The sequence below is a fragment of the Mustelus asterias genome, chromosome 14, assembly GCF_964213995.1.
Source record: "Mustelus asterias chromosome 14, sMusAst1.hap1.1, whole genome shotgun sequence".
Lineage (NCBI taxonomy): Eukaryota > Metazoa > Chordata > Chondrichthyes > Carcharhiniformes > Triakidae > Mustelus > Mustelus asterias.
This window is the reverse complement of record NC_135814.1, coordinates 68,304,498-68,323,135: the sequence shown is the minus strand read 5'-3', so window position 1 is coordinate 68,323,135 and position 18,638 is coordinate 68,304,498. Positions and strand designations below refer to the sequence as shown.

The 18,638-nt window shown below is 43.5% G+C and overlaps 1 protein-coding gene across 1 annotated transcript in view; it reads left to right on the top strand.

Annotated features, from left to right (window-relative positions):
* col5a2b (collagen, type V, alpha 2b) overlaps positions 1-18,638 on the top strand; it is a 279,221-nt gene that overhangs the window by 146,397 nt on the left and 114,186 nt on the right. The window contains exons 10-18 of the mRNA XM_078228547.1: positions 2,905-2,958; positions 3,135-3,188; positions 4,800-4,853; positions 9,307-9,360; positions 9,580-9,633; positions 10,227-10,271; positions 13,653-13,706; positions 17,002-17,046; positions 17,759-17,812. Of these exons, the coding sequence (XP_078084673.1) occupies positions 2,905-2,958; positions 3,135-3,188; positions 4,800-4,853; positions 9,307-9,360; positions 9,580-9,633; positions 10,227-10,271; positions 13,653-13,706; positions 17,002-17,046; positions 17,759-17,812 (468 nt within the window). The remainder of the gene's footprint in view (positions 1-2,904; positions 2,959-3,134; positions 3,189-4,799; positions 4,854-9,306; positions 9,361-9,579; positions 9,634-10,226; positions 10,272-13,652; positions 13,707-17,001; positions 17,047-17,758; positions 17,813-18,638) is intronic.

The following is an 18,638-nucleotide window of genomic DNA, read 5'->3' as shown; positions in this document are numbered from 1 at the left end:
TTCAGAACAGAGTTGAGGGGGAACTTCTTCTCTCAGAGTGTAGTGAATCTCTGGAATTCTCTGCCCATTGAAGTGGTGGAGGCTTCCTCATTGAATATGTTTAAATCACGGGTAGATAGTTTTCTGATCGATAAGGGAATTAGGGGATATGGGGAGCAGGCGGGTAAGTGGAACTGATTCGCTTCAGATCAGCCATGATCTTGTTGAATGGCGGGGCAGGCTCGAAGGGCCAGATGGCCTACTCCTGCTCCTATTTCTTATGTTCTTATGTTCTTATGAAATTTTGTTTGAAGATATTGGGCCACATTTTCCAGCCCCCTCGCGGTGTGTTTTCCGGTGGTGAAGATGGCTCACCACTAACCGCCGGCAGAGCTTCTGGTTCAATTGTGATTGGAGAATGAGGGTAAGGGTTTGGAGTGTTTGGGTTGTTAGGGGTGTGGGTGGAGGTGTGGGCGGTGTGGGGAGGGGGTGTTTGTGGCGGCAATATGAGGAATGCGCTGCTGCTAGACATCATCCCGAGAAAAAGAGATAACAAGGGGCAGAATTTTCCAGCCCCTCTCTCTGGCAGGACCTTCTGGTCCCATCAATGGTGACCCGCCTCCCTCCCATGTGGGCTCCCCAGTGATCCGCGCACAACGCAAAATGCCATTGACATCGGCGGGACTGGAAGATTATGCCACCAGCCAATGGCGAGCTGACTTCACTTCCGGAAAACACGCTGCGGGTTTTGGGGGAGGGGTGAAAAATCCTACCTGGGGCATCAAGGCCAGGAAATTTCTGGAACTACTTCTGCTCTGTTGGTGTTAGGCAACTACCAAAAACCCGATTTACATACACAGTGAAGTAGTGGAAGCAGCTCTGAGGAAGCTCTTAGTCAAAATATATTATCTTCCTGTGGGTTAAATGGACCAATGCAATATGAGTTCTCTTTTTTGACTGGTTTTCTCAATATTTCACTGAATTATTGTTAAGTTAATTGCTTTATTATTTAATTGTCTAGAACTTGTAACTGTAGACATTTGGGTCTCAATTTCACTCGATCACGTTGTCCTGATGTGAGGAAACTTTTTGCAAATGGTGGACTCGACCTTAGCTGACACCAGCTTACCCTCAGTTGTTTTAAACATGCGGCTAAGTGCTGGGCAGCAAGACCACTGGGGAATCGATCCTCGCTCCAAAACAGGAAAAGTGCCTTCAGTAGCTTACATGCCTGGTAAACGTTGCTGTCAGATACAGCAGCCAATTGGCCTCCACTCCCGCAATCACCCATGCTGGGAAATTCAATTCAAAACACATTTGCAAGTTGCTGGCTGACACTTCACAGCCCCTCCAACCTGAAGGAACAGCCCCACAGCCTGCTCGGGAAATACATTCAATATGACGATGCAAAAGAATGTCACGAACTGATTTTAACAAGCCCAGGATTTACCCGTTTCCATGTAAGAATTTGATTCATCTTAATACTTCAGTCCAAAAATAGCTGCAAGTGTTGAAAATTTCTCTTAAAATAAAACAGGAAGCACCAGGAGTTACATAAACCTTGCAACTTTAGATCTGTGCTGTTTCCCTGAGGACTCAGGTGATCTGCTGCCAGTTATGTTGGGAGCCAAGGGTAGACAATGTTAAGAAAGGGTATAATAAAGATTTTCAGAGCAATATACAGTTTTGACATGATAATAAGTGGCCCATTAAGGGTCTCAATTGGCCTAAGGGAGAGTGGGTCATCTGCCACCTATCCAGTGGGGGCAGGAGGATGATGGGCACAGCACCTTATAGAATCCCTACAGTTCAGAAGGAGACCATTTGGCCCATCGAGTCTGCACCAACTCTCCAACACAGCATCCCACCCAGGCCCTATCCCCATAACTCCATGTATTTCCCGTAACCTACACATCTTGGGACACTAAAGGACAGTTTAGCATGACCAATCCACCTAGCCTGCACATCTTTGAACTGTGGGGAGGAATCAGAACACCTGGAGGAAACCCATGCAGACAAACGTGTAAATTCCACACAGTCACCCAAGACCTGAATTGAACCTGGATCCTTGGTGCTGTGAGGCAGCAGTGCGAACCACTGTGCCACTCTGCTGCCCTAGCATCCTACCCAATTTTACATTTCCCCAATACCCCAGTCTGCACCTGGGATGGGTGTAAAGCTGGCCTGCAACACATTTAATTGGAACCAGAAAAATGTTTGAAAAGAAAGAAGGATGCAGGAAAATAATATTTGAGTCAAAGACCGGAATTTTCCCATCCCTCCCGCCACAGGAATTGTAGCGGGTGGGACACGGACCATGCAAAGATCCGTTGACCTCGGGCAGGATTTTCCGGTCTTGGGGCAAAAGTGGCCGGAAAATCCCAGCCAAAAGCTTCAGCTGAAGGGCTATTACTGACATGGACACAAAAGCCTCCTTCTGTGTGGCAAATTCCATATGATGTCTGTTTGACTATAGAATCATAGAATCCCTACAGTGCAGAAGGAGCTGAATGGCCCATCGAGCCTGCCCCGACAACAATCCCACCCAGGCCCTACCCTTGTAATCGCACATATTTACCCACTAATCCCTCTAACCTACGCATCCCTGGACGCTAAGGGGCAATTTAGTATGGCCAATGCACCTAACCCGCACATCTTTGGACTGTGGGAGGAAACCGGAGCACCCAGCGGAAATCCACACACAGACAGGGAGAACGTGCAAACTCCACACAGATAGTCATCCAAGGCTGGAATTGAACCCAGGTTCCTGGAGCTGTGAGGCGGCAGTGCTAACCGCTGTGCCACCCTGCCACCTCATTGAATCTATTCCCTTATCTTACACTGAATATAACCACATGCAGTATTTTGTGTGTATACATCAGCCTTGTCTTTAAACATGCTTTTGTTTTGCTCCTGTACAATTAGGGCCCTAAAGGCATGCCTGGCTTACCTGGGGAACCTGGTGACTTGGGATCAATGGTAAGCCTTCAAACATTGTCATTAAAATGTGCATCATGCAGTAAGAGAACTTTGAAACCACTAACATGACACGTAACCAACATTATATCATTATGAGTACTTCAGATGCCTTTGTAAGTGAACGCAGCTGTCTTCCAGCACTGTGGGTAATACTTTTCTTTTCTGTTAAATGGTAGGGTGCAATTGGTAACCGTGGCCCTGAGGGAGCAATTGGAAAATCCGGCGAAGACGTGAGTAGATTTTTAAAAAATACATTTATTCAATTCCTTACTGATTTGCTCTCAAAGAAAAAATAAGGTCCACAATGAGCCAGTATCATTATTCCAGATGGTGCACCATTTCCCAGACACAATAAGTAATTTGTGCCATCTCACGCTTAATGGTTGATGTTGTGAACATAGCTTCAAAAAGCTAGAGTAAACTGAACTATATTAAAAAGAAAAAATAAACACCAAAGAAGCTTTGAAAAAAAACACATTGAATTAATTTGGTGCTGCTAAACAAGTAAAGGTTTGTGGTACTCTAACTCACCCTTCTGAATGGATACGTGATATATACTAAGGTATGTTTTATTTCTGAATCAGCTAGGATTGAGTCAATGGCCAGAATTTTATCGCCTCGCCCGGCCCAGAATCGGGGGGCTTGCAGAACGCATTCTCCGTCGGCCTCGGGCGGGATCTTATGAGCCTCAGGTGGACGAGGCGGTAAAATTCCGGTGAACCTGTTTTCAGACTTTCAGAATTGAAAACACAGCGGTGTGAATTTCCACAGAGATTGTCCACAAAAAATTGTTGGAGGATCCACAGAAACCTAAAAAAATGGGATAAATACAGCCCAGGGTTGGAATTTTGCATTCCCATTTGCATTGGGTGCATATGGTGACAGGAACACAAAATCTCATAAGAGGCCCACATTTGGCGGGAAATCTCATCATGATCGCCCCTGCCCCCTACCAGTGACGTAACAGAATTCCAGACATTCAACGTTAGGAACCTGATTAGAATAAACTTAAATCTAATTATCAGGCCTCTATGCCTGATAAATCCCCTCCCCCCCCCCATTACATTATCTATTCATGCTGGCAAGAGGGCACAATGTGAATTATGACTGCTCTCCCACAGTGTGCACCTAATGGGCAGAACCCACCAGAGGGCTCAGCAGGTGAGTGCATCACTCAGGGGTGAGAAGATCACGCCTCGGAAGTACCTAGGCACTGCCCCTGACATTGCCCCCTGATGCTACTGGGGGCAGTGCTGGGGGGTGCATTGAGGATGTGTGTTGGGTACTGGTCCGTAGGGGGGGAAGGTGTGTGGGTGCAGTGTGCATGGGGGAATGGAGGGGTGTTGAATAGGGAGGAGGGTATTCTGCTTTAAATTTTTTGTATCAAGCCAGCTTTTAATGAGGGCGCTCTGATCTTTAAGTTGCAGGTGGGGTGCGTTTAATCAGAGCCTGCATCGCCAGCATGATGTCGTGGGACCCACTCTTGGATTTTATTTTAGATTTCCTCATGATATGGCAGACAAAGTCGCCATTGTGGCCGGCGGCTGCAGCACTGCATTAAAAACAGAAAATTCTGCCCAGAATCTCTGTTATTTTTCCAGGTTTCCTGGTCTCTTCCACTCAATTGCCAGTGGATGATTGTGAGGTTCCCTCCGACATGGAAATTCACCTTCAATGCATATTTGAAGAGTGCAGAGAATATTAGAGTGGGCTGGTGGATTGGTTTGAAGGAATGTTTTAATTATAAAGCAAATATAATTAGTGAAGCTATCCACTCCCATTAAATACTTTGAAGTGACAATTATATTAATCTATGGACTAAATTTATTTTATTTCCAAAGGGTGATGCTGGAAAGCCAGGGCGCGCTGGTGAGCAGGGATTCCATGGACAGCAGGTAAAGGAGCCTATCACTAAACTAGATTTTAAGAAGTGGCATTGATCACTGGAGCCTGATAACCACAAAATCATTGAAGTCAAGCAGCTGGGGCCACATCTTGCAGTCCAGAAATAGGACCAAGTGGAGGAGGGATGGCAAAAAAAATGGCCGCCGAGCAGCAAAGGCGCAAGTAACGTCTTTGTTTCCACCCCCAATCATTCATATAAAGTGTGGGAAAGGGTGTGAGGGAGGAAGCCCCCCCTACCTCAATCAAAAGACCTAATGGGTCACCTTGCAGGATTTTCACTGGGGCAGGTAGGTGACTCCTGCAGGTGAGAAGAGGTGGGAACTAATACAGATGTGGGGCAGAAGGACAGATTTCTTCTTGAAAAGTACGTCAGTGGATTTAAGAATGGTATTGAAGGCACATTCACGTTGAGGGAGGTCATTAGTTTTGGAGTGTGTGATAGAGTCAGAACAACAGATCCATATAAGAGGCATGTTTTGGGTAGTCATTGATTTTGATTGATTCTCAGTTGGGGGTCTCATCTCTGCATTTTTAAGTGCCAGCAATTAAGGCTCAGACTTGTTGTCGCTAAGTAACTCTTGAAAAGAGGCAGACGAGACGGACCCTTCAGCAGGCCTGCTCCGAGTCCCCTCCCATCTTGTTTCCCATCTTGGGACTTCTGATTGAAATGGCAGGTCCAACTCCAGCCCAAAATGGGGACTTCCATTGGGAAATTCCCAGTGACAGATGTGGGTTTGTGATGCGGAACCATTCCAGCCTCTCAATTTCCGCCTCTGATGCCAAAACCCGATCCCTTGATATTAGATTTAACTGCAAAGAAATGTTTCATGACTTTCAATTTAATAGATCTTGATCTCCATTCTTTATAAAAACAAAAACCTTTGCAGTGGAGAAACAACTAAAAGATAGGTGAGCTAAATAAGGAATTAGTTCTAATGAAGCAATACATTGGATTGGTGACATGAGTCGATAGTTCCATTTTTAAAATGTTGATATCAATAATATCCATAATCATCACAATGTATTTCATGAGGTTGCAAGGATACGGCACGGTGGGTGGCGTGGTGGCACAGTGGTTAGCACTGCTGCCTCACAGCTCCAGGGATCTGGGTTTGATTTCTGGCTTAGGTCACTGTCTGTGTAGAGTTTGCATTTTCTCCCCGTGTCTGCGTGGGTTTCCTCCGGGTGCCCCGGTTTCCTCCCACAGTCCAAAGATGAGTGGATTAGGTGTATTGGCCATGCTAAATTGCCCCTTAGTGTCCCGGGATGTGTAGGTTAACGGGATTAGCGGGGTAAATATGTGGGGTTATGGGGATAGGGCCTAGGTGGGATTGTTGTCAGTGCAGACTCGGTGGGCCGAATGGCTTCCTTCTGCATTGTAGGGTTTCTATGATAGCCAGTAGAGTTGTGCATTGAATCTGGATCTACACAATTAATTTAACAGAGATGGTTCTTTTTAGCAATGTTAAAGTTACAAGGAAAGATTGTTGCTGATGTGGGTAGATAGAAAGGGCTGATAGAGCCATGGAAATCGTGGGAAAAATCTTACATCCTTCTTTCTTCCTGAGACTAAACTGGCACTAATCAAAAGGGGCCTATCACTGGCCAATCATAGCTGCGGCCTATCTCGGGCTGTATTCCTTATAAGTATACAAGTCGGCATCTTATGCATTCAAAAGGATACAAGGGAATCCCAGTTTAGCTGTTATTTTACTGGCCTAATAATCCAGGGGGCTGGACTAAGACTTCAGACACGCGAGTTCAAATCCCACCACATAGGGGAATTTAAATTCAATTCATTACATTAATCTGGGGAGAAACAAAAGTTAGTCTCAGTAATAAAAACATAAAATATTGTATAAACTCAGTGGTACGTTGGCACAGTAGTTAGCACTCCGCCTCACAGCACCAGGTGCCTGGGTTCAATTCCAGCCTTGGCTGACTGTCTGTGTGGCATTTGCACATTCTCCCCATATCTATGTGGGTTTGCTCCGGGTGCTCCAGTTTCCTCCCACATTCCAAAAATGTGCGGCTTAGGTTGATTGGCCATGATAAATTGCTCCTCAGTGTCATGAGGATTAGCAGGGTAAATAAGTGGGATTATGTGGATAGGGCCTGGGTGGGATTGTTGTTGTCGATGCACATTTGATGGGCCAAATGGCCTCCTGCATCGTAGGGATTCTATGGATTCTAACTCTGGCAACATCTGTGAAGAGAAACAGAGTGAATGTTTCAAGTCCATATGACCCTTCAACAGTCCCAGTAACGCTGCCCAAAAAACCATCGGGTTGTTGTAAAAATCCATCTTATTCTTTAGCGAAGGAAATCCATTGGTGGAATTTTACCCACCCCCAGACAAATTTCCTAGGGATTGGGAACGTGCAGTACAGTGGCAGGAGGGGAATTGAGGCTCTTAAGTAGCCAACTGTGACAGTGAATTGGAAGGACATTTAAAACTTTCCCTGGGACGTACAGGTTCCATGGAGTATCAGCAACTTGCTGGCTGAATGGAGGCAAGAGCTCAGTGGAGGGTGAGTGGTGGTTGGAGGCCGCACCATTGAATAATGAAACAAATAGGCAGAGAGTGTTTGTAGTCAGGGATTGAAGGGATTGCACAGCATGAACCCATAATAGAGGGCACTTATTGGAAGACTTTTCACAAAGTAATGTTTGAATAATGCAGACAACACTAGCAGGTCTAGAGGCCCAGAGTCCTGAGGGTTCTAACTCTTAATGGCTGGTATGCACTGAGTTTTTGAATGTTTAATTAGTCTGCAGCTATCTCCCCGGAAAAGGGTCTTGCAGATATGTGTACGGTTCACGGGAACTTGTTTTGACATTTTTAGATAGTCCCAGGTGTCTCAGCTCTTCTGTCCAGCTGAACGCCCCTATGGGTGGATTCTTGGGCCTCCAATGTGAGACTACTCTGTGGTTCATTGTGGATATTGGTTCCTAGTCATGCCCTATCCTTGTGCTGACTAATTTGCCTCACATCTTATGGCACTATTTATGACCTGCAGGCTGCAAGTTTGCTACGATAAATGCCATTAGATTGTACCTGGTCATTGAAACATTTCTGGCAATGCTTTTAAGTTGTGACTTCCTCAGTGAGCTCCAGCCAGGTCTTCTTTGTGGATCATGCTCATCTCCTCTCCTGTCTCCTGGGACCTGCACCTCTCTCCATTCCTTCGCCACACACATGCCTCACTAAACACTGGAGCTCTGACTCCAGCCTTTCCTGTACAGTTTCTCTTGTTCAGCTTCCCCCCTTCTTTTTTATGCAGCTATTATTGGCTACCCGTTAAATATGGCACCTTCCTTTGACATGCTGAAACTTCCTCGCACTCACCACAACCTATTGGTTAGCTCCCCCCTACTGTCAGTTGTTAATGAGCTGTGGATGGGAAATGCCCAAGGCTGCCCCACCACCCACCATTGTGGCCACGCAAGGCAAATTTGACTCCATTGTGGTGAATTCTTTTTAATTGGGAATATCCTCCCATCGCCTTTATCTAGTCTGGTCTATTTGTGACTCCAGTTCCACAGCATTGTCATTGGCCCTTAACTACTCACTGGAAGGTCTCTCAAGCCATTTGATTGTATTCAAGATGGCAGTTCACCATCACGTTCTCAATCGCAATGAGAAAAGGGTCACTAATGCTGCCCTTGCCAGCCACGCTCACAACCCATGTAAGAATAAAAAGAAAACTATATCCTAGCTTAGGCAACTTGCAAATTGCTTAACGGGATAATTTTTGTCCTTCAAGATTCATTGACATTGATTACAATATCTTCTTTGTGACCTTTTCAAAGAGCCACAGGTACCTAGAACCGAGCTAGCATTTTATTGTCCAGCTAATTAGGTGTACTGAGGGCTGGCGAAGAAAGATATGGGCGATGGTTAAATCAATAATAGAACTTCCAATGGCATTAATCGAACTGGACCCAACCTTGATGCAATAGTAACACATTTTGTCTCCGAGTAAAAGGGTTGTGGGTTCAAGCCCCTTTCTTTAGATTTGAGCACATAATCTGCAATATTAAAGGAAGGCTATGCTGTTGGTATGCAATCTCTTAGGTGAATCAATGAACTATGCTCCTGTTGGCAAACATGGGTATAACAAATCCTGTATTGACACTGGTATTTGAGTGTTATCTTGGGCAATATTTATTCCAGGCAACATCATTAATGGTTATTTGGTTGTCTATCTTGTTGTTTGTGGAACCATGCTGTGCCCAAATGAGTTACAAATCTCTCCACACTCACTATGTTTGCTGTGAAGCATTTTAGTCATAAGAATTGCTATATAAATGCAAGTTCGTTCTTTCCAAGGTGACCATGAGTCCAGAAAATATCAGCAGTCGCATTTTTTCTCCTTGATAAATAAACAACCTGAGTGACTATGTGTATTCTTGGACATTAATATGTTCCTATGGTTTCAGGGTGCTCGAGGTTTCCCAGGTGCCCCTGGTCTGCCTGGCATCAAGGGTTTGAGGGTAAGTAAACATAATACCAGCTTAATTTCAGTCACAGTACATCCATTGACATAGCAATAAGTGTGTGCCAATATGCTACAATAGATTAGCTTAATAACCCATTCCGTAAGAGAGTGATTTATGTATCTTCAACATTTGTTCAAACTACTGTTTCTGTTAATATTAAGTATTTGATGGAAAAACTTTAATTGATGATCTTTTAAAAATTATCTTTAACAGGGACATCTGGGCCTGAAAGGACATAAAGGTGAATTTGGAGCTCCAGGCCAGAAGGTAACAATTTAACATTAATATGGCTGAACTGCACATCTTGTTAACTGAAATTACAATGCAGGTCATCAAAGTATGCAAAGGCCAATGGATTTGTCTAAAGTTCTTTCCCCACTATTTTAACAGAGTTATCAATCAATTTGTTACATTAACAGTGAAGAATTTTAGCCAAACAAGCATTTAAGCATTTGTGCATTGGTATCACACAGCAGTCCAGAGGGCAATGTCCTTGAAACCACATTTGCAGAACATTGCTTAATGTTCTGCTGTACAACATTTTGACCACTAGGCATTAATGTTCCTGAGGAAAATAACCCAATGTTCATCAGAATATCAGTTAAAATCAGTGCAGTAACTATTCTCCAATCACACAAAAGAATTGTGTTGCTCTTCATTTGATTAATGCAGCAAAATGCCTTTCAATGGTGAGTCTTTTCTTCAAGAGAAATATTCAACAGAATATTTGAGAATAGCACATTTTCCATTCAATTGTCTTAACTTAATTTGCAGAAAACAACATTTTGTTAAAATTAAGTCTTAGCTGGTAATCAAATGAAGGGATTGTGAGTGAATGTTTTTTTTTACACCTTTTGTAGGGCGATCATGGTTCTATTGGTGCAATGGGTGCCCCAGGTTCAACGGTAAGTTTGCTGTTATATAAGTTTTAATAGAAGTAGGAATTTTAATTGAAATCAGCTCTCTCTCATTTTTTGTAAGAGCGTTCAACTTTTGAATGTTTCCCTTCAATTCATCATCCAGGTCGAGCTGTGAGGGAAATAACTCTGCAGAGCTATGGGGATAGAGCAAGGAAACAGGACTGATCGGATTGCTCTGCAGCTCGATGGGCTGAAGGGTTGCATACTGTGCTGTAATGACTTCATGACTACAAGTTTGCCAGCCCTTTGGTGATAGGTTAAGAGACAGGAGATTGTCACAGGAAATCAATGGGCAGAGGTTTCCCATCCTGCCCGCCGCACAAAGGGCGGGACAGAAAATTTGGTGGACCATTTAAAGGTCCGTTGACTTTGATATTGGGGTGCATGTGGCCGGAAAATCCCACCCAATATCTTCCCACTACTGTGCCATTTTGTCAGAGACAGGAAGATGATGAATTGGCCTTCCATCGGGAACCCAATTGAGTCACTTGAATGATGAATCAAGGACCACTTTTTCCCTGTCAGAAAGACCTTGTGCTCCTAGGGGAGACCACCCAGTGACATCCTAGTGAGCTGCAGGGTAATGGGGGGGTCTCGTTTTTGGGCATTCTCTGGCCCACAGATGACAGGCCGGTGGCAACAGCCACTCCTGTGGTAATATGCTTCCAGTGGACCACAAAATCCACTCCCCCTCAACACCCCTTCTTAATTCTCTTTGAGGGTGCCTTGGCCATTGAAGTACCTTCACTTTGCAACTGTAACATCACCAATAGCCACCAGTAGAGGTGGTGCTGCTGAGCTGCCAACCCACTAATTGGACCAACAAAACTCCTTGAGGTGGACTGTGATCCTTAATTGAGAGGTGCAAAGCTAAGGAGCGAGCTCGATGAGGTGAAAATAAATACTAGCTACAATACTGCAGATGAACAATGGAACATTCATAAATAAAAGGTAGTAACAATGCAGAATGAATCATACCATTAAAAATAAGGTGAATCCATCAAATTTCAGGACACTGCGGATAAATAAAGAGGTTAAAACAAATAAGATGTAGGAAAGGCTCTGTAATAATGCTAAAGATAAGAGATAACAAGAGAAAGTAGGTTATAAGAGGGATATCAAAAGTAAGGAGGTAGAATGGGGCAAAGATCTCAACATATATTTCAGATTGGTACTATCATTCAACAAATATATCAATTAAAAGAAAATTATTAAATATTAGGTGGAATTATGCATGATAGAACTAAGATTTATAGGTCTACTTGTCTCGAACCAATACTTCAGTTGATGGCTTCTACAGAAAGTTCAGTGGCACTTTTTTGAAGTTATTGAACAATGGACAAAACAAAAGATGACCCTCTACCCTCACCCCCCCTCAGCTACCCATATACTTCCTAGTCTTCATCTACGCCAACCTATGTCACCCTGTGCCCCACTCATTCCCTCATGCCCCTGAGGTTATCCAATTTCTCCTTGATCACCCTCAATGGGCTCTCATGCTCCCTGTGCCAAAACATGCTCTCCACTCATCCCAATGGTCCTTTATAGCCCCTATGCCAACTTATGCCAACTCATGGCACCCATCCATGACTCTTTGCCCTTACACTCTCCATGCCAATTCACCTCTATTCTATAACCACTTGGAGATGTCAATCAAACTGCTCACTTAACAGCCACCCCATTGTGATAATGTTAGATTATAAAAGCAGTCCTGCAGCATAAATCCTATAATGATAGCTGTCAGGCTTAAGTGAACAGAGTGAAATATCAAGCACCAATATTTGTTAAACTCCACACTTCTTTAAAAATAAATTAAAGTCCAGCAGTTAAATCCCTTGATAGTTTTGACAGTTCCAATAAACTTTGATAGTCCCAGTGAGAGTTTTGACAATTATTTGACAACGTGAAGAGTTCCAATGAGATTATGATAATCATGTCTACATTTAACGATCCCAAAGGGCACCTGATCTGTCCAAAAGGGTGCTCTTCCTTTGCCAAAGGATCCCAATCCATATACAAAGGGGTACCTTATATCGGCAAACAAATCTGCAAGGTTCAAACCTGTTCTTCATTGCCAGGTTTAATCTGCACACTTTGGGTTTCAGATGTCTGCCTCACCAAAATCGCACATGGACGGAGGCAGTGGCTGATTGTCATGGGCAGCTGCCTCCATGAACCACAGATGTGTGAGTTATAACCTACCCCCATTCCGTCCCGTCCCTGCCACCTACAAAAACAGCAGAGGCTGGAATCGGGGTAGGAGTTCCAGATTTGGGCTTCTGAAAACATTTGCGCACAGACAGTGAGCCTCTCTGTCTATGTAAAAATTCAAGCGTAAGGCTCCAAACATTTTTAACAATTTGTGTTCATTTGACAAAGTGATTTATTCAGCATATTTCACTGATTTATGTAATGAATTGTAACATCTACTGCCCAGCAGTATATGGTTGAATATTTGAATTCATTTAAAATGGTATTTAAAGGTTTATTATTGTCAGGGAGAACATATTTAAAAATGTTTACAGCAGCCTTATTACAATGGCCAATGACACATGTTGATGGGAAATGATTGTACTTGCTAGGAACAGGTTCTGAAGCTGCAGTTGCAACCAAAAATAACTTATGCAGAAATCTTAACCCATCCATGATAACATAAGTAACATAGGACTCCCACTGACAAAGGAACAGGTCCTTCGAAGGCCAAAGGACCTGTTCTCAGATTGCACCGAGCCTGATTTGCCATAGCAAGGTTCATTTCACTAGAATGAATGGAGAAAACTGCAAATGAGTAGAGAGAAAGACGTTTGCTTGTTATTTACTTGGAAATTCATACAATCGTCCATAATAACTAGGGTGGAATTCTGAAAGCCATGACAGTAGGGAACTATTTCTGCCATTCTTGCTGGGATTCCTTCTGGAACGTTCCTGCAGTGGAAGCTATGATAGGAGGTTCGGACACACAGTGGGAATTCCCCTCCACATTGCCCATGGTATCAGTGATGCCTCTGTACAGCTGTGAAGTTGAACATCCTGGTAAAAATGTTACCCCTTTCAAAGGAAAGTAACAGACTATGTTCTCATATCAAGCTGCACATAAGAATGAGGCATCAAGAATAAGTTTGTCCATTGGTGCTATTGAAGCTGCTCTTCACTACTTGCAGAGATGCTGCCATAGATGTTGGTGTACAACACCTAACCCCTGAGTCTGATATCACTGAGTTTCAACTAAATCAGCAATTGTCCTTCCTGAAATATCAGATCTGAGGGAAGCAAACCATACCAGAGGAATTGAATTTTTGGTTACCTTTGTTGATAAGCTAGTTTTTAAACCATGGATACCATTAAGGTTGTAAATTTTTCTTACAGGGTCCTCGGGGTCTTTCAGGTGAAAGAGGTCGACCTGGACCTCAAGGCACTCCAGTGAGTACATTATTGGAGTTCGCTTTTACTATTCAGACATCAATTAAAACCTTAATTGCTTTGGTTGTTCTGATCAATTGCGAGACTCTTATTGTATATTTCCTACTATATACTGAAATGTTAAATTTATTAGAATTTGGACTTAAAGATTAATCCTGAGTCAAAACTATTGGATAATCCTGGTCTCTATACACTTCCTAATGAAATAGGTTAGCAATTATAAGACCTGGACACAAATATAACTCATCTGCAGGAAGTGGGCTGTGTAAGGTGGGGGATATGTGGATGGTAAAGACCAGAATTTCTGGGATAGCAGTGCTGATTTTAACTTTTCTCAAGAGGTTTTATACCAGATAGCCAACAAGATTCATGGGCTGTTTGTGTCAGGCAGCCAGCAGATGGAGAGTGGATGGCAGGTAAGTGCAGAATCATTGAGGGATCGAACAGTGGTGGGGTTGGGGGGGGGGGGGCAGTTGGAAATTCCTTCCACCACGTTGCATCTTTATGATAAATGCAGCAGGCTTCTCTGCAGCTTAAGTGTCAGGGGTTCAACACTAACCACACTGGGTTGTCATCTCAGGGGAGCCTTTCATCTTTACCAAGTGTGAAGGGTTAAATTATCATGGGGAATCTCTTGCCTGCTGTAACTTTGGTGGAAGATTTGTAGTTATCCCAGACACGGTGTTACTGTTGCTTCTCTGGAGTTTATTACATTTTATCCCCCAAAGTTACTGAGAACAATGAGGAGAAGACAGCTGAAATGATTGGTTTAAGTGGAACTATCCTCTCGTTGTGTTAAAATCTCACTGAAATCAGCCCAAACATCAATCAGATTTCAAATCGATAGAATTACTTCATATTTTTGACAGAAACATGAAAAGTGTAAATGACCCATGAAAATGAACTATTAAATATTTCTATAGCCCTTTCCCTCTTCACTATGCAATAGCTGATATCCCTATGTATCGATTCGTGAGGGTCATGCTTTTCAAATATTGAACTGTGAATGAATCATCTATTAACTAAATGAAATGAATAAATAAAAAACATCAACAGTGCAATTCAATGGGAAACCTGTAAAAGGACTAAAGCACCAGTACTGCAGTCAATATGTGTTTCACCTTCTTACGATTCAAACTCAAAAGAATGTGACGTTTGAAAGATATTTTAGCAGTGATCATTGGTGTGCTCTGCCTTTCTGAAGTTGTTCAGAACTTGGCGAGTATAGTTTCCCATGTTACTGCTGATCGCATCAACATTGTTCAGTGCGTGGATCTGATCCAGGGGTTGTAGAGCAAAAAGTGTCTAATCCCAGCCAGAAAACTTAATTCAAGCACTTTGCTGCCAACAACTATCTCCTCAGCACCTGTTCAGCAGATCTTTCCTTTGCCAGTTTCTCTACAGACTACCTTGGACCATTTCCCTATTCATAAGAGTTGAGTATATACATGAAGAGAGGCTGCAGTTTTGTCAGTATCTATGTTATGTATTCAGGAAACGCTATCATAGTTCCACACTCCTCAGTGGGCAGATAGATAGATCGGTTCACATGAATAAGATCCTTTAAACAAACTCATCTCACCCTCCCAGAATATGAATCCTATCATCTTCCCATATCAGACAGAAAGTTACTTCAGAGTTTTGTCTAAATGATGGGAGGAATTGATAAAACCACAGTAAAGCATTTTTGGCTTTGTCTTGTAACCCACTAAACAAATCAACCTGATCCCTTTTGATCCCGGCATCTGAAAATTAATTTGAAACCAGATTGCGTCAATGTTTAAATTTAGTAATCTCTCGATACGTTTATGTAGAAAACATTTCATAAGAAAAATATTTTATCTTTTTGGTTAATTGTGGCTAAGCTATAGGCTGGAATTTTGCTCTCCCACCCGCCACCGAAATCGGAGCGGGTGAGGGACGGACCATGGGAAGGTCCGTTGACCTCGGGTGGGATTTTCCAGTTCTGAGGTGAGCGAGGCCGCAAAATTCTGCCCATAATATCTGTTTATCTTCATGGCAGCACAGTACACGTTATTGCAAATAGATCCCCAACAATCCAAATTTTTGGGAAGTTAGGCCGACTCCTGAACCATTTAAAAATGGCAGCAGGTTCTGATTCTGGGAATCCTGCCCCCATTCCCGGTTACTTTCTCACGTATTAGGATAAGGGTGGGCCTAAGCTCTATACTCCTGACCTGGCTGGCTCCACTGTGGAGATGACCATCTCATAGCCTCCTGCAATTTTTGTGGAGCTGGGCCTGTTTCTCCATAGCCAATCGTTCACAGCCCTTCAGAAGAGTGATGAAGCAGAATCTGGATTCAGGAACCTTTTGAAAGCTAAGTTCAAAGACTTACTCATATCAACTCCATGTCCTTTCCATGGTCCCCATGCCCTTTGTGCCACCTCTATGCCCCCTCCTGGAACAAAGTCCCATGGAAGCAGGGTGGTCTTTCTCACCAGCGCCCACATTCAGCAACAAAAGGCAATTCAACGGACACATTTAATGATGTTATGGTGAAATATGCATTTTTTAAAAAAATTGCTTCTTGGCCAAACTGTTATTTTGGACATTACGGGAGGAATTTTCCCGTCTGCCTGCCAAAGGAATTGTAGCGGGCAGGGCAGAAAATTAGGCAGATCATGCAAAGGTATGTTGACCTCGGGTGGGAATTTCTGGGATGAGCGTGGCCGCAAAATCCTAGAACATAGAACATAGAACATTACAGCGCAGTACAGGCCCTTCGGCCCTCGATGTTGCGCCGACCAGTGGAACCAATCTAAAGCCCCTCTAATCTACACTATTCCAATATCATCCATATGTTTATCCAATAACCATTTGAATGCTCTTAATGTTGATGAGTCCACTACTGCTGCAGGCAGGGCATTCCACGCCCTTACTACTCTCTGAGTAAAGAACCTACCTCTAACATCTGTCCTATATCTCTCACCCCTCAATCCTGCCCAAAATGTTTTTGTTAGAGAAGGACAGAAAGGGAAAGAAAAATCTAAAATCGTATCAAGAGTTGAGGAGATGTTGTAGCCAGATTGGACAAAATTACAAATTAAAATGAGCATTTCCTATTATAAATGTAGAAATAAACATTTCTAATGGAACAGGCTTACACAAACCAATGAGAAAGGCATAACAACTGGTAATTTATTACATTATCTTGCACTGACAGGAAGTGCGCACACAAAGTTTTATTGTAGATGGATAGGTAGAAAATGCATATTATAGAAAAATATTTTAAAACTTAGGAAGGTCTTAAGTGTGCTCTTCCCTCCCATCAGGGTGTTCGTGGGGCTGTTGGTGCGCCTGGTCTGCCTGGTGCTATGGTGAGTTACATTTAATTATTCATCATGAGGTAACATATAATGACTTTTCTGCTATTATTCCCTCTTTAATATCTTTGGTTTCTAACCATTAGCCTCAAAGCTCAGTAGGCCAATGCACTTTAGGGTTAAACTGAAAATGGCTTGGGCCTACTGATGTCAGCTTTGTGCAAGTACACAACTCCTCCTGTAATTTCTTGCATATTGCAGACAGACCTTGATGAATGCACCTCTCACCCCCCACCTTCTCCACCCCACCTCCCCCCCACCCTCTGCCACAACATCAACCATGTCTAGAACTGTTGGCATAAACTTGTCTCACTTTCTTGATTCAGTAGCCTGAATTTTACCACCCCTGGAAGTGAGGCAGGGTCTGGTAAAATAGCCAGGATCTGCATCAGGACAGCTTCAGGCTGCGGGCCTACTAGGCAGGAGGCTGGCTAGGTTGTGGAAAGACAGCCTGCTCCATGGAAGTGGGCCAGCTGTTTTTATCTTAAATCCTTACATGTGCATTGATGGAACTTCCCATTTGGAAATCACGGTGCGGGATTTTCAGCTGCCACCTGTAAAGGGGGCAAAATGGTGAGAGTGCCCCCCCCCCCCATTGCCAGCGTCAGGGAGTCCAAAAATGTATAATCCATTTACAAAATAAACTTTTTAACATGGCTTTTACTTTTTTATTATTGTTGAAATTTCTATAACTTTTTTTGAACAGGGTCCTATTGGTTTAATGGGTGCACAAGGCTTCCCGGGTCAGCCTGGTTCTAAGGTAATTATTAAATCTTGTTCACTCTCTTTATGGGATGATAGTGATTGTTTAGTCAAATAAAGCTTGTAGGTCCGTGCACTTTCTTCATCCTTCCCTTCTCTTCTCTCAAGGACACGGGTCCACTTCAAGAAACTGTTCCTAAAGTAATTCTTTTTTCAAATGTATCTAATATGTGATGTGTGTTGGATTACAGAAATATTTAGTGCACGCTGTGTTGCAAATGTTTAGATGTGTTCAGCTATGAAAGGTGCAGTGTTTTACATTCTTGCTTTCCAATTATTGTTATGTTGAGTCATTCAAAAGACATGTTGAGCTGGAACTTCCGTTGGGGTTAGAATTGAGTTGGATTGCCACCCCACTCTTAATTTAAAATCCAAGCAACCCTATCTCGCTTGGCTTTCCGACTCAGGCCAGACTAGATCTGTGCAGCGTAACCCCTCCCTGGGGTCAAATGTCAAGGGGCTGTCGTGTCACAGACGAGGAGGCCACACCCCTTTTTTGCAGCACTAGCTGCTGTAAACCGGGTAGGTTTAAAGATCCAACTGGTTTAAAGATCTTTGAGAAGGTAAATGAATAAGGTAAGTGGGTAGGATTGGTGAGGGAGGGAGGGGGAAGAGGGAAGGGGGAATTGATTCAGATTGGGGGGGGTTAAGGGGAATCCATTCAGACTTTGGGGGAAGGGGGGAAGGGGGAATCCACTCAGACTTGGGGGGGGAGGGTGAGGGGGGAAGGGAGAATCCATTTAGACCTGTGGGGGCAGGAGAGGTTTGGGTGCACCTTGGGTAGGTGGGAGGGTAGAGTCTCCATGGGGGTGGTGGGGAATCCC